This window comes from Telmatherina bonti, assembly GCF_933228915.1.
Source record: "Telmatherina bonti genome assembly, chromosome: 3".
NCBI classification, from domain to species: domain Eukaryota; kingdom Metazoa; phylum Chordata; class Actinopteri; order Atheriniformes; family Telmatherinidae; genus Telmatherina; species Telmatherina bonti.
Window position 1 is genome coordinate 8,529,939 of NC_136621.1, and position 15,830 is coordinate 8,545,768.

General features: G+C 41.0%; 2 protein-coding genes across 2 annotated transcripts; both read right to left on the reverse strand.

The window, feature by feature from the left end:
• Positions 1-704: 704 nt before the first annotated feature.
• Positions 705-6,281, reverse strand: LOC306774892 (bestrophin-2a-like; the record flags this gene model as incomplete). The annotated part of the gene is made up of 9 exons (XM_079265079.1): positions 705-1,479; positions 1,703-1,857; positions 2,073-2,153; positions 2,225-2,377; positions 4,244-4,321; positions 4,434-4,588; positions 4,908-5,141; positions 5,953-6,047; positions 6,130-6,281. The coding sequence occupies 9 exons, from the start codon at positions 6,279-6,281 to the stop codon at positions 705-707; spliced, it is 1,878 nt and encodes a 625-aa protein (XP_079121205.1).
• A 2,625-nt stretch (positions 6,282-8,906) lies between these two features.
• get3 (guided entry of tail-anchored proteins factor 3, ATPase) lies at positions 8,907-15,208 on the reverse strand (the record flags this gene model as incomplete). Its single annotated transcript, XM_079264355.1, has 7 exons — positions 8,907-10,145; positions 10,241-10,438; positions 12,275-12,382; positions 12,472-12,622; positions 12,750-12,898; positions 14,301-14,448; positions 15,066-15,208. The coding sequence occupies 7 exons, from the start codon at positions 15,206-15,208 to the stop codon at positions 10,017-10,019; spliced, it is 1,026 nt and encodes a 341-aa protein (XP_079120481.1). The 3' UTR covers positions 8,907-10,016.
• Between the last annotated feature and the right edge of the window lie 622 nt (positions 15,209-15,830).

A 15,830-nucleotide genomic window follows, 5' to 3' on the forward strand; every position in this document is an offset into this window, starting at 1 on the left:
CCTCCCGCCGTCCACAGACATGTATGTTAGGTTGGTTATTCTAAATTGTTGCTAGGGGTGAATGTGAGTGTGGATGGTTGTTTGTCTCTTTGTGTTTGCCCTGTGGTGTACTGGTGACCTGTTCAGGGTGTACTCTGCCTCTCGCCCAATGATTACCGGAATAGGCTCCAGCTTCCCAGAACCCTTAATTGGGCTAAAAAGTATAGAAAATGGATGGACAACATGCTAATTAGCAAATTTAAGCTTTGTCTTTTTTTCCTTAAAAAAATAAATGTTGGTCATTCTTCCCTGCCCTCATTATGTTAAACAATAAAGGTCTAGTCACTGTAATTTATAGATTAAATTTAATATTTCTGTCAATAAACAAAGATTTTCCAAAATGCAAAAGGAATGCCTTTAAACTCACTCACCTAGCATCCACAAGAAGAGAAATTTCTCACCTTTTTTCCTCTTTTTTTTAAAATCTCAGACACTAAATGAATAATTCAGTGGAGTTTCAGGTATAAACAGAAGTTTTTATGAAAACATCTGGGAGTGGATTTCATTATGAATTGGTTTCCAAAAAACTGTGTGGCCTAGAAGGTGCTGTCAAGTCTTTAGCTGGAAGTCCCGTTTCAATTATTCATTTTACTCATGAAATCATACACTGAATCACACCTCTCACACAGTCAAACGCTGATGTGAACACGATGACCTGCAGTCCTCTAAGACCCTGTGAACTCTGACCCCATGCTCACACTGCGAAAACGCTGCTGCTCCTTGTAAGACGGCACAGCGAGAAGAGATATTCTATTTCCACCTAAGGACGGTTTGGGGATGACAGGTAGAGCCCGGTGGTGACTGATGGCTGGCTGGGAGCTGCAGTGTTCCAGGCTGGACTGGGTCGCGGGGGGAAACAGGAAAGCAGAAGGGTGGCGCGAGGTGGTGGGAATGGCAGAGGCCGGTTGAGTAGATGACTCTCTGGAGGACTGAGGTGGGGGAGGAAGCAGTAAAACAGGGGCTCTGGAGTTTTCTCCCTTCTCTGCTTTCACTTCTGCTTCACTCACCAGCCCTTCTTCACTAGTCTTGCTTTCTTCTTCACACGCCTCAGCAGTGGTGGGGGTCCCTCCTCGTCTCTTCTGCTCTTTCCCAAACTGAATGTCCAGCAGAGGCGTTCTGGCAGTCTTCTCCTCCCTGAAGCTGCACACTGTGCTCTGGGTGTCTTGGCCCAGCCCAGATGGCAAAGATCCCCCTTTACCGATTTTACAACTGTCCTCATCGTCGTCGTCGCTGGTGCATTGGTCAATGCTGGGTGAGTGGTGGAGCCTCTGCAGCTGTGCTGAGGTGCGGCGAAGGGCCCCCCCCATAAAGCCAGAAGGAGATGGGGCTGCATTGAGAAGGCGATTAAAAAGGGCCATGTTGGGGTGGCGAGTGCCTGACTCCTCCATGTTCTCAGCAATGTCCTCTAAAGGCTGAAAGTGCATCTCCTCCTTAGGGATCCTGTCAAATGGTGATATATCTATTTATATTTCATGCTCAGAAAAAAATCCCATTTTTTACTTTTCTTTTTTTTGTCCTTAATTCTCAAAGTTATTTTTCTTTTTGTCAGATTGAGGTGAAGAATAGTTTCATTCTCACCACCATGTGGGGGTATTCCATTTTAAAATGTCATAGTAAGGACTGGAGTGCATGTTGAATAAGAAGGTGAAACACAGAAACTTACGCCATGTCAAAAGTGGAGCCCTGGAAGGAAGGTTTGCGAAGAACAAAGAGAGTGGCTGCTGTGTAGGGAGGGCGAGGATTGGAGTCGTCCCAGTAACGGTCTCTCTCCATCATCGGCAGATCTCCATACATCTCATCCACGGCCATCATAGACACCTGCAGAATAAAATGCAAACGGATGTTCGCACAGATAATGTATCCCCCAGTAAACAAAGTAACCTGAAAATAAAAAGGTGTGATGTTTGAACAGACATTAAAGTATCATGCAAGTGGACAAACTGTGTTCAGACATGGAGGGGAAGTTAAAATAGAAGACTCTGCTGACTCTCCATATTAACTCCAGCAACAACGTAGAAGACGCATCAAGAAACCTGGAAGTTTCTGTCAATCAGCCAGTTGGTCTCAAAGTCGTCATCATCTTCTCCAAAAGGGTTGATCAGCTGTTCTGCAACCTTCAAAAAGAAAATAAACAATCTAACCGACATGAAAACAAACCAAATCCTCAAAAATGCCTCATTCTGACCTTTAACCATCCAGCATAAAAGAAGAACTGGAGCAGGGTGAAGATGGGTACATAGAGATCCAGGTCATGACCTGGATAACCCTGTTTGGGGTCCAGGAACTGACGACCAATCAGACACACCAGGAAAAAACTGTACACCGCCAAAGTCACCACCTGAGGGACAGTTAGATGCAAACAGTCCTTTACTTATAACTCACGTAGTCTTCATTAGCTGTATTAACCTGTGCTTAAAAACCGTCTAAACAGCTGCTCTGACATATGAAAGATGGTGGAGTGCATGCTACGTATACTCTGTCTGAGGCAATGGTTCCCAGACTGGGATCTGAGACCCCCAAATGGGATGGGAGTCCCCAAGTCCCCAAGGCTTTGACTGTTCAGAGCCAGTGTGAACTTTTTCATCATTTGGATACAATGGATCCAGTGGCTGTTTTTATTTTTGTTTGTTTTTTGGAGCTTGAAAATCCTAACATTGCACCATTTCTTAATAAAACATGTCACAAATTTCACAGTGCATCAAAAGAAAAGAGTCAGCCAGACATCATTTATGGTGACAAGCAGCTAATGAAGCATAAAGCCAAGCCTGGCCATTATAGTATATTATGAATATTGATGAGGCAGCACAGGCGACGCTCAGCATCAGCATCTAGGTGGTGGGTGTGTTAGTGTTGGCGTGTGTGTGAGACAAAGTTTGAAATGCACCAACTCACCGGTGTTTAGATGAATGGAGGAGGAGTGAGCTCGGTGATGGTCAAATTTTCTGTTGACCGTGTGTTGCGCAACACACATTCTGTAGTCTGATTCGGTTAAAATACCATTTTATCCATTAGTTGGATTTAATACTAAAACTATGGATGGATGGAAAGAATAAATGCATCGCTGCTGACACAGAAGTGCTTAGGAACTTATTAGAAGTTCCTAATCTTAACCTTATTAGAAGTTCCTAATCACTGGCACAGAATCCCCAGTTTAGCCAACAGGGGCTCTCGGACAAGTTACCCTGAAACACATGGTTTCAGTGAGGAGCAAGCGAAGGTTCACAGATCTGCTGTGGTTTGCAAAAGATGGGTCCTCAGAGAAGATAAGTTGGCAACTACCAGTCTAAGGCATACCAAGCTGACCATTTGGCAGATATAATTCATGGTGACGGTAACTGTGGGAGTAAGGCTACTAGTATCCATCCATCCATCCATCCATCCATCCGTCCATCAATCCATCCGTCCATCAATCCATCCATTCGTCCATCCGTCCATCCAATCTCTGCTGCTTATCCGGGGTCGGGTCGCAGGGGCAGCAGCCTAAGCAGGGAAGCCCAGACTTCCCTCTCCCCAGCCACATTTGCCAACTCTGCGGGGGGGGATCCCAAGGCGTTCCCAGGCCAGCTGAGATATATAATCCCTCCAGTGTGTCCTGGGTCTTCACTGGGGTCTACTATGTTTTGAATATTCATGAGGTGGCACAAGTTACACTCAGCATCAGCATCTGTGGTGGTGTGGGTGTGTCGGTGTCACAAAGTTTTAAAGGTACCAACTCACCAGTGTTTAGATGAATGGATGAGCTTTGGGTGAGCTCGGTGGTGGTCAAATTATTTGTTGAATATTTTGTAGGAAGTCTGTTCAGTCAGTATGCCATTTATTCATTCATTGGATCTGATTTTGGAACTGTGAATGGAAAGACTAAAGGTATCGCTGCTAATACAGAGGTAGGCTACTTACCCCGAGTTTAGCCCACAGGGGCCCTCAGATTAAAAGTCACTTTGATATGGACTTTAGATTTCATAAAGACGTATTAGACACTGAAGGAGGGGTGGAAACCCAAAGTGCATATGTCCTTTTTAATGACAATACTGAATAAGGTCACCGTCTATCTTTCAAGAGATTCAGCAGGTCAGTAAACACACCTCTGCATCACTGGTTTTATTTTTTCTGCTGTAACAAACAGGTTTTTTTAAGTTGGAGACTGAATGATGACAAAGAGAAACGAGGAAACAAGTAGTGTTTCCACTAAATAGTGAGCACTTACCTGAGTGTACACCAAGGGCACACTGATCATGTCGTAATGAAAGAGCATGCTGCACTTCCCTCTGAAGGCGTTCAGTTCCTGCCCACACAGACACAGACTAGTTGTCTAGTTCAACCTGAATCCTTGACAAAAACAAGAATCACAGTTCCACATTATCAGTCGGCCTTTGTGTGTGCTTGTGATGCTACACCTCCAGCAGTAGCTTGAGCGTATGATCGTCTTTGATTCTGCCCTCGCAGCGAGCCAAAGCCGCCAGGTTGGTGAACCACACGCATGGAATCCAGTATTTGTTATAAGGAGAGTGGAGACCCTCAAACTTCTTTCGTTCCTCCCTTGTCATGAATCCTGCACAAAAAGCAGAGAAGAAAGTTCACTCTTACGTTTAATTCTTCTGTAAAAAAAATAAAATGAATATAGGCTACTCTGTTAGTACCCACGTGTGTTGTTGATATTTTTAAAACTTGTAAAATAAATTGAAGCGGTGGTTTTATAACCAGAGTGACATGTTGTTTTAGATAATGACAAGCAGAAGAAGATCACAACAGAACCTTATGATCTTTTTATCACCAGTGAATTTCCGTTTGTGTTCAGGTCGGTCTGAATAGTAATTTATTAAATTACACGAGGTTGGCTAATGAGCCCCCACCACTCCCATCCCTCTCACCAGCCTCGACCACATGGTCCATGGTGGGAAAACGCTTGAAAACAGCGGTGCTGACAGAACGGAGGATCAGCAGGGCAGAAAGACTGGCATAGCGCATCATGGTGCGTCTCAGCAGGCGCCCTCGTTCATCTGTCCCCTGGAGGCCCCCCGATAAGACACACATCAGCCTGTCAGGGAGCGGGATGCTGGTGTACTGGCTCCACCAGCGGTTCACCACCAGGGTCACATAGAAACCTGCAAACAGCAGCAGAAACACAAGTTATCCTGCTAAAACATGCTAAATGGTAGGTTTTTAAAAATATTTCATTCGTTGTTTGAAATAATCTCACACTAATTTATCAGCTTGTTTACATGTAAACATGAGCAGCTTGGGGAAAAAAATGACTGAAAGGAGAAATATTCTGAGCATGTAGTTGTAGTTAAATGGTTGGTTTCTCTTTTGGTGGCTCCAACAATCAATCAAATAATCATACAAATGTTAATTAACATAATTTGAGATTTTTAGCTCGTTATAATGTATGATCACTAACTAGATTCCTAAAAGGCAAATCATGAATTGATTTAAAAGGCCAGTTCTGTTCTGGGTAAGGAGATGGAGCCTGTTAGAATTGTGGTGGAGCAGCAGATAAGGAGGAACTTGAGGGCATTAGGGACAATATTAAACACCGTAACACCCCGACAGGACAGAGCTATGAGAGGCTCATCTCAGTTTAGTTGAATCCAGTGTTGGACACACATCACATGGTATTTTTGGATATACAAGATGATTCCCAAAGAGAAAAAATACAACATGGCATGGACCTTTATATGACCAAACCACTGTCATTGGTGAACAGTAGCACTTTATGATGCACTCATTATTTCATCCATGCAGACATTATTTTAGAACAATATTTCTCCTTTAACTTCCATCATCAGCTCAAAGGATCCATCTGTCATTCATCAAAACCCTTAGAAAGTTGCTCGGTGTCTATCCTCACACCAAAACGTGCAAAAAAAAGACAGCCAAACTGGGGGACTCATAAAGTTCCTTGTTAAACCTTACCCAGCACAAAGGACATGGGGATGAGGCTGGCATAGTGGTTGCAATAAATTGCCAGTTTTTCAAAATACCTCTTCTGGTCATCGTACAGGAAAAATCTGAAAAAACAACAAACCAAGCTGAAGTTTACTGAAAGCATTAAAGGAATGATAATCACGAAAGCCGCCATGTGTGTCTCACCTGTAAGTGATGCTGATGGCAGAATACATTGCAAAGAAAGCCAGGAACTCTTTGTAAAGCACCTTGTAGATGCTGCCTTTCCAGGCTAAAAGCAGCTTAGAGAAGCCGCAGAATCGGGCGTTTGCAACCCTGGCTGTGTAGGTCACAGTCATGGGTGACCAACAGTTTGCAGATAGTCAGAATTAAACAGCTCTATGGGGGAAAAAATATGAGTTTTTACATTAACTGAACAAGTTCAGGTGGCACCAGTGGGTCCTCTCCAGTCAAAATGGGCCCTGTGGTGCAACGTTGTAGAGCTGCTGTCACAAATCTGGGTGTGAAACTGGACAGTGATTTTAATCTAGACAGGTAGATCAGTGCCGTGGTTAAATCCAGCTTTTTCCAGCTAAAGTAACTGGCAAACACTACACACATTTTTTTCAAAACAGAATTTTGAAACATTTATTCACACGTTCATAACACGGCTTCATTACTGCGATGCTTTATACTTCAGTGTCTCACTAAAGTGTGGTGTCTCACCTTTGTCCAGTCTGCAGCTTATGCAAAATGTTGCAGCGCGTCTGTTGATGGGAACACAGGACATTTAGCGTGTTTTAGTCACACTGCACTGGTTGCCTTTCTTTTTAGGGTTCATTTTAATTACTTTTATTTGTTTTAAGTCTTTAAACACATGTACTCCCCCTCCAGAGCCCTCAGTCAGCAAATCAGTTGACCATCCCAAGGAGGCAGAGGAAGCTCAGACAGAACAGGGCTGTTTCTGTGGCAGAACCAGAACTGTGCAACTCTCTGGCACTTCAGATCAGACAGTCTTCTTCACTGACACAACTCTTCATGGACGTTTTACCCAGTATGAGTTTGCTTTTATTGCTTATATTGTTATTGTCTTTTACTGGCTTTATTGTTTTAGTTTTATATCATTTATTGTTTAACGTTTTAATATTTTATTTATGTTCAGCTCTTTGTTGAGCAAGTGCTGTCAGAAAGTGCTTTTATAAATAAAGTTGGTTTGGATCATGAATAGACATCACACTATAAAATCTAACACTGGCTTTAACTTCAAATATTTAGTGGATTAAAAACTTCAGTTTTAATCTAGATCTTATAAATATTTACCATAAATGAATCAAATATATTTTGGAAATTGATGTCCTTATGTTGACTCCAAGTAAATAAAATGAGTCTTTAAAAAGGGTGATGGGGGTGGGGGGGTAGTATTGGTGCCCAATGCATAGACTATCTGAACACAACACAACTAGTGGAAATTTTCATATAAATCTCAACTTTTGTATTTTTAGTTCAGTAGCTTCACTTTTTAAGAACTCTTATTTACATTTGGCTGAGCCATAATTCACAACATAAACAAGAAGGCTTTCAGAAAAAACAAAGAATATGAAATAGTAACTGTAATGTGGTGGCCATTTCCAGTGAAAATGTTTCTAAAAGCATCTCCTTTCAAGTTTTATTTGATCTTTTTTATTTTATTTTCCATGTTGTTTGACACATTTATAATGAAAAAGTCTTTATGCTTTAAAACCAGACCAAAGAAATTATGGGAATGAAATGCTAAAGATGCGCCTCATTTCTACCCCAAAGACACAACTATACAGGCAGCAGCACCTTGACAGAAAAATCTGCTCTGGCATTATTTTTAGCAAAGACCAGATCAAGTTCCTGCTGCAAAAATGATTTTTCCCCCCTGGAACATTCCTGAAACCATCATGCCTGTTAACAATGAAAACATTTTTATGACGCATCACTTCTAACCTAAACTTAAACAAATTTGATGATATGAATTCTTGTAGGATGCCATTTAATAACAACAAACCTCAGTTTTTCACATTAAAAGTTCTAAAACTCCAAACCAGTTCAGTCAACTTCCATAAACTTTATTTCTGAGTGAATAATTCTGCCTTTTTTTATTATTCAGTTAATAAAAGACAAGTAAATAAATTTTACAATGCAAAATGTTGGATAGCAACAAAATGATCGAACTGAGCTTTCATGTCACAAATCCAAGCTGAAGAATTTCTGTTTTAGTAAAAAACTGTAAAAGGGCAGATGCATCGTTTTACCTTTTGAGGTGGTTTGTTGAGAAATCTCGCGTATCTTCGTGCGCATTTGGCACCACTGGAGAAGTGATTTTAGATTTCCAGTCTGCAGTATCGTCCTCGCAAGACCTCGTTCTGTGTTCTTAAGTGATGATCTGTCAGCGAGTAGATAACCCTGACATCCTCTGGCGTCAGCTCCGCTGACTCTGTAATCCTCGTCGGTGCGTCCAGTGGTCAGTGCGCCCCGGGGTAAATCCCCAAAACGAGGAGGGGGGGGAGCTCGTTAACGTGGCCCCCGACTGGGAGAGCTGGGCTCGGTGATGGACCACAAGCGACAGGCCGCGGCGCAGGGGCACAAGGAGCGCGTGGGGCCCTACAGTACAGCAGGGAATTATGACACAGAAGCAAGTGGACCATGGCAAACGTTCGTGTTAAGTCAAATGAGAACAACAAGCAATTTCCAAGTTACAATTCTATAACTGCAACTTGTTGCAGCTAATGTACCAACATCGAACAAAGTGGAAGTTGTATTACATCACAAGCGTTTGCTTTCACACAATCTTCCAAGCAGACAATCATATATTTATTTTAAATAAATTTAGTAAATGTGTCTGTCGGAGCTTGTTGGTGCTTCTGAGATGCTTTCCTTCATGCCGACAAGGAAAATCCATTCCAATTAGTCGAAGTAGCCCAATAACACAGCAGGCAGAGAGAAAAACAGACCACATGGACAGTTAACCAGGCAAGCTTGTTTAATCCAGTCTTGCAATATAAGTTAAAGAAATTCTATAGAAAACAGATTCTTGTTGACTTTAGCACATTCAGTGACAGAGCAAAGAAATTACAAGTTATTAACCTGTCGTCTTCCTGCGTTTTTCTGTTGGGGAGACGCCAGTCATCAGGAGGCTCGCCATTCATTTGCTTTCATTTTCATGGAAAGAAGACAAACTAAATAAGGCTACTTCAAGAGTCTGAACAAGTATCAGTAAACAGAGCGGAGTTTTGGATTAACTTTGTATGAGAACGTGTTGGCTCAGCAGAATCGGGGAATTCTCTCACTTTCATCTTTTTAAACTTCCTGTTTGTGGTACCATCTCCTGACCACCCCCTCCGCCCTCCCGAAGCTACAACAGAAACTTGGATGTTCAGACAGCACAGACCCCTACTTTTTTCACCAAACAGCTTTTACACAACAAGTCCGGTCAGCGTGCCAACGTTAAAAAGATGCAGTCTAGATTGTTCTGTTTTTTTTCCCAATAAAAAGGATGGTTTTAGTCAAGGATAAAAAATGCTGAAGACATTTTTACATCGTCCTGCTGCAAAGACTCTGGTTTGAAAAATTTGGATGGAAGTTTGTGATGTTTGGGAGAGAAATTAGTTTGTAGTTTTAGCTGAAAAGTGAAACAGACAGAGCCACCAAATCACACAGAACAACTGAGAGCTGAAAGCTGATCTATCCTGGACATATACAGCACCATCACTGCTTTTCACAACGTGGGCTCGACACTGCACTGGATGGAGTTGTTTTGTTTGTTTTACTTGTTTTTGAGAAAAGGTTGGATGTATTTTGAGACAAGAACAACTGCCACAGAGGATATGAAGACAAGAGGGAGTAAAGTGAGAGTAAAGCAGTACTCAAACACAACATATATGCTGCCTTATCTCACGATACAGCGGCTTCTGTTGACGTGTGTTTGTGATCTCATCAGTCTGTGGGTAATCTTGAGGCTGTTACTGGAGCGTTTGAGGCTGGTCTGTGGGGAGGACTTCAGAAGAGGCGTATTCAGACAGCTGAAGTGTTGAGGGAGAGATCCGGGGGAGGTCTTGCCAGGGAGGGAATCACTTGTTTGGGGGTTTGTAGGGTTCCAGAAGTTGCTTAGAGAATGTGTTGACCTTGTCTGCACCTCGAACTTCATGGGGCAGCAGTGGTAGCTTGACTATGTGGAAATCTTCATAAAGGTCCTCCATCTGTAAATAAATAGAATAAAATCCCTTCATGAATATTGAACTACAAATACTTTAAATAGTAAATAATTAGGTGAAAAAATGAACTTGAGCCATACTTGATCTAAATATTTGGACTGAATTTTGTGGCGCGCTTCACACATTTTACACGGCCTCTCTGCATCAGGGAAAACAAGTTGGTTGACGATGATGTTGTGAGTGTCGATGCGGCACTTGGCCAGTTCCTGGATTAGCCGCTCGGTCTCATAGAGCGACAGGAACTCAGCGATGCACACACAGATGAAAGTGGTCTGCTCCTGATGCGTGCAAGCAAAGCAAAAGAACAGAAGAGCAACAAAACATTTAACAGGGGCTTTAAAATGTCCATTTCATTTTCTAGGGTGAGTAAAATTTCAACATGTACAAGTACAGACAGGTACCTTAATCATACTATTAGGATTTCCCAGACATGAAGTTATTTAAGAAAATAACCTACACTGTGAACTAAGATGTTATTTAGACTGTTGAAATACTGCAAGTCCTCCAGCAGCGCAACAACAAGCAGGAGATACAGCTGGTACTGAAATTACATGATCCTTGATGTCATCTCAGCTGTCTGTTTGTTCCTGCTTAATAAAAATAACTCTCTCTTTACTGCTGGTTTTACCCCATAAATACGCTTCCATCTACTGCTTTGCTAATAGTACACATTTAATGTGTACTTTCTGTGGAACTGAGTGGTGTGGCCAGCACTGTCACCTCTAAAGTTGGGGAAAAGTTGGTTTTTACACACATCGTGATGGGGACATGGACATTTCAGCATCAATATGCAAGTTTGTTTGTTTTTTATTGAGTCTTAACTCTTAATTTATAAACAAAATGTAAAACACCACAAATGAAGAACCTGAAATTGCAGCGGACCGGTCTGCCTGGAGTGAACATAACAGACAAGATGGCAGAGTGTAAAATCTGATCACCAGTCTTTGCATTAAAAGCTAGTGTGTGAAAGTACTTCAGCTTCAGTGGGCTATGATGTTTGCTAAGATAACCCAGTATATTTAGGAACATGTGGATGGACAAACTCTGATGCACATCAAAGAAGTGAGATTGTGTTCACCTACAGATGTAGGTCTCGGTTCACTTCAACTGGACCGAATACAGGAAGCAAATTACAATGCAAAGGAGACTGTGGGTAAACACATCCAAAACATACGGCCATTTAGTCTGATAGCCAGCTCAGGTCAGGAGAAAAACTCATGGTTAGAGGTGGAAGATCTCTGTAAGAGTTCTGATAGTAATATAGCCAACCCAAGACTGCTGGGGTCTGATGCTGCTCCATGTTTTACTGTGATGGGGTGGAAACAGAAGCTGTCCTAAACTAAGTAGTAGATCAGAGAGTTTTCTTCTTTGTTTGAAACCAGGTTTCACGTTTACACTTGGAAAAGAGTAGTAAAGTAGTCACACGGGGAAAATGATGCTAATAGTTTTATATTTGTATTAATTGGCCATTTGAATCGTAAACAAATCAAATTTTGCTGAAGATTCCCACCCATAGTGGGACAGTTTCTGCTTTTAACCCTATCTGTGACTCATCTGTGCTGAATCTGTGTTCTTCCCATTTTTTGTTTTTCGTTGAGTACGCCAGCCTCCCCAATCAATTTCAAATGAATTTATATCAATACAGCTGGTGGTTCTAATCTGAGTTGTTTATCACTATGTTCATCCTATAAGGGGCTGGTGACTAGTGCCCAACCAGACTTAATTAAATCAGTTTGCTGGTTCAACAGGCTGAACAGACAATCTGTTTAGTGTAACTCTATTATCTCACCAACTTCCATGTGTGAAATAATACTGTCTGTGTGTTTCTGCAGCAAACACTGAGTTGTGAGCATTCTTGTGCAACATCACCACAGAAATCAGACATGTACATCCCAGAGTATGATTATGTTGATTAGTCAGAAGTGATATATGCATGCAAAATACAGCTAGCTTATCTTCAATGGAGGTTTTGTTTGTTTTCTTTACAGGGTAAAGATATATAAAAAAAAAAAAAGACAAGAAAAAATGTGGAGCTCACTACAAACTGCAAATGAATACTTGTTATTTGACCTGCACTTCTTGCACTACCACACCCAGTATGCTTGTCAACTTACAGGGTCTTTAAACTGCTCACTGACTGAGCGAATGACTGGCAGAGTTTCTTCAAGCTTGGAAGCCAGCTGGTCTGCATTCATGTCGCCCAGACCGAGCATGTTACACATCTGAAAAAATAAAAGAAGAGAAAAGAAATTAAATGCTTCACGGAATGGGAATTAGGTTGGTATAAACAGATCTGCTGATTCCTTTTTACCTGAGAGATGAAGGGGCTGATCTGGTTCTTGATCTGCATAAGGCGGCCCAACCCTCGCTCCACAATGGTGGGGAAGTTGAGCAGACGCAGAGTGTGGCCAGTTGGAGCAGTATCAAAGACCACAACCGAGAAGTTCATTCCTTTCACTAACCTGAGTCACAGCAGGACAACCATGTTGAGTTAGTGTGGAAATCAATATGATCTCTTTAAAAACTTGCCATCAACATTAGCTAAAATCTATCTGCTTGCAAGGCCACCACAGTTATTTTACATTGTACCTCATGACCTCTGCGTAGCTCATGGCCTCGTCTATACCAGGGAAAGCACTCATGGCCTCCTGCATCATCTTCTTGCCCATGCTGAGCATATTGTCCTCCTCAAAGAACTCATCAGGCAGCTCTGCCACACCCAGGCTCGGGTCAATCTCCTGCACTCACAAAAACAGGAGATTCCCACATTAAAAATAAGAGAAAAAAAAAACACAAATTAAAATTTTCTGCTACTATTTATCTGCCCTGCAGTGATTCAGTCTGTAACAGAGAGCTGCTTGTGACACTCACATGAAACTGAGTAGTAGCCTCATGATTGTAATGAGATACTGAAATATTATTTTCCGAAAACATAATAATTGAACTTCTTTATTTAGTTGGATAGACCTTTAAACACCTCTTCCAAATATTTTATCCAAGTAATTCACACAGCAATACTTTTTAAAGGGATCAGTCAATGGGAATGTTCACTTGAGTGACAAAATTAGGTCCAGCGATTTTGTAAATTTTATTTTTTCGACTTGAGGTGGATTTTTACGAATATTCGCATCTGACAGATATATAATTAACCAATCAGAAAAGGCATGTTGACTGATAGCTCACCGGTTTTGAGCTACGCAAGTGTCACTTTTGCTGCTATTTCATTCAAACTTTGTATCATCATGGCCGAGCGTCTATTATTTCTTCTCTGCTTCTTAAAGCAAAGATCTAGCTGCTAAAGCAGATCCTCGAATTGTCCCTGCGAACGTCATATAGTCCACCAGGAAGCAGCTGTGGTCTAGCTTCTGCTCATTGATGAAACTCCCAAAGTTCTCCTCTCTTTTCTAGAATAGGATGTACCCAGAGCCTCTTTTTGTCTTTTAATTTACAGCATCAGCACGCTGTTGTCATGGCTTGATGTGGAATCCACCTTGCATGTTTGTTTTAGAAGTTTTATCATTTATTCTCAACTTTGCACTTGGTGTCCATAGACAGAAACCTTGACCTTCAAACTATTTGCCATTTCATATTTTTTATTCGCATCAGTCCCGGTGTGTAAAGGCCTCAATGGTTACACATTTTTTAAAAGACTTAAGACTACAAAAATAATATGAGAATTATATTAGGAGTTTTGACTGTGAATAATCAGTGAAATCATGTAACAAAGGTTGAATCAATGTTAAAGCTAAAACTTAAGTCACTAGTCTGGAAAATTTGCTTTCATAAATGTAGATGACATTGAATAAGAGCCATTTAACAACATTTCATATTGAAAAACATGTAGTTAATGATGAAGTTGTTTATCTGCATAAACCTTTTTCAATAAACACAAAGGGGACAGACAGAAGACAAAATCCACTAATTCTCAACTAAATTGCATGTTATATTCATATAATAATTTCACTATAGACTAGCTGAATTACAATACAAAAAGCTCTTGCTGAGCTCTATAATCTTAAAAGAAAAATGTTCAGATCAATTTCAGGTCCAGTTTCCTACAGTTTCTGTGCAACTCTCTTCCTGAGCGTCTCCCCCAGTAACTTTAGTTCAGTGTGGATTTCAAAATGTGGAAAATCTTACCATTGCAAAGAGGTTGTCATAGCCTTTGACCTTAGTAGGCACCTTGGAAAACTTTTGGTCAAAAGCATCAGAGATGTTATGTGCAGGATCTGTGGAGATGATGAGGACGCTCTCCCTGACAGCAGCCAGCTGGACAGCCAAGCTACAACTAAAAGAAAAAAGCACTTCAGCTCGTGCACACATCCTTATTAGCTTATCAAGATTAACAAATAAAGTGAAGTTCTCGCGTTTGTTCCTTTTTTCCGGGTCATGCTGTCTTCATATTTAAGGTGTGTCCCCTGTCATCAGAACTGAGCTGTTAAAGTCCAACAAAATGCAGGCAAATAACCTGAAACGTCCAATTCTAGTGTCGCTTCTAGCTTCTACACAATGACCCATTCATTTCAGTAAGATGTGTTTGAACAAGAAACCTGTAGGATAACAGCACTTGTGGTTTAAAGTAAGTTTTTGGCCAAGGAAAGTTTCTTTTTTCCTGGCTTTTTGGGCAGACGCGGTGGAGAGACTCCATGTGTCAGCTGGTTAGCTGGGTAGCACTAGCTGATGACTTAGCTCGACTGCGTTCAACAAACTGATGCAGACGATCAATTAGTTCCCCTTAATCAGTGTATTAACCTTTTTTCAAGCTGATCCATTTAAAGTTAAATTCTCTCTCCGACATATGAAACATGTCAAATTATTTTCTGACAAACCCAGCTAGCTTAAGAAGGCTAAGTTAGCCAGCTAGCGACCCAGCCCGAGTAGAAACCAGTAATCCCTCCGACTCACCTACACGTCGTTTTACCGACACCGCCTTTTCCGCCGACAAAAATCCATTTCAATGATTTCTGCTCGATAATATTCTTTAGAGTTGGTTCTAAAGGCTCCACATCAGGTGCATCTTCAAATTCGTCTTCCAATGAAGCTGCCATCTTGTATGTGTACAGTGAACGTATCACTTAGGTGGGATGTACCCAGACTGCTGCGTTCACGGCTCCTCGGAGAAGAGCTAAAGCACAGCTGTTTATAAAATAAATACACACATAAAAACATACAGTTGTGCTCATATGTAATCATACCCTTGCATTAAAGAAAAATCTGAATTTACAACAGTCACTCAAATAACTGGAGACCTAAAAAAGGAACATTAACTAAAAATTTTCAAAAATATAATTTAGTAATATAAGACACTGTTTTTTCATTTAATTGAGTTGAAGAAAGAAAGAAAAAAACAAACAAATGGGTCCTGGACAAATTAGAGCACTTTTCTGTTGAACAGTGGCACAAAATACCTGTCAACAGGTGCAGAAGTCTGACTGAGAGGAACAGAAAACGCCTGACTGTAGTGGAAACATTAAAGGATTGTTCAACAAATTAGTTTATGAGTGATGTAATAACTTATCTTATGTTTGCTTTTTTTTTTTTTTTTTTTTAAATATTTCTTTTGAACCAGAATTAGAAAATAATGTAATGATTTTCATAAAAAAAAATTTTTTATTTATTATTGCTTCAGTCAATTTCAGCTTATTTTACAGGCAGCTGTTTTTTCCTTCT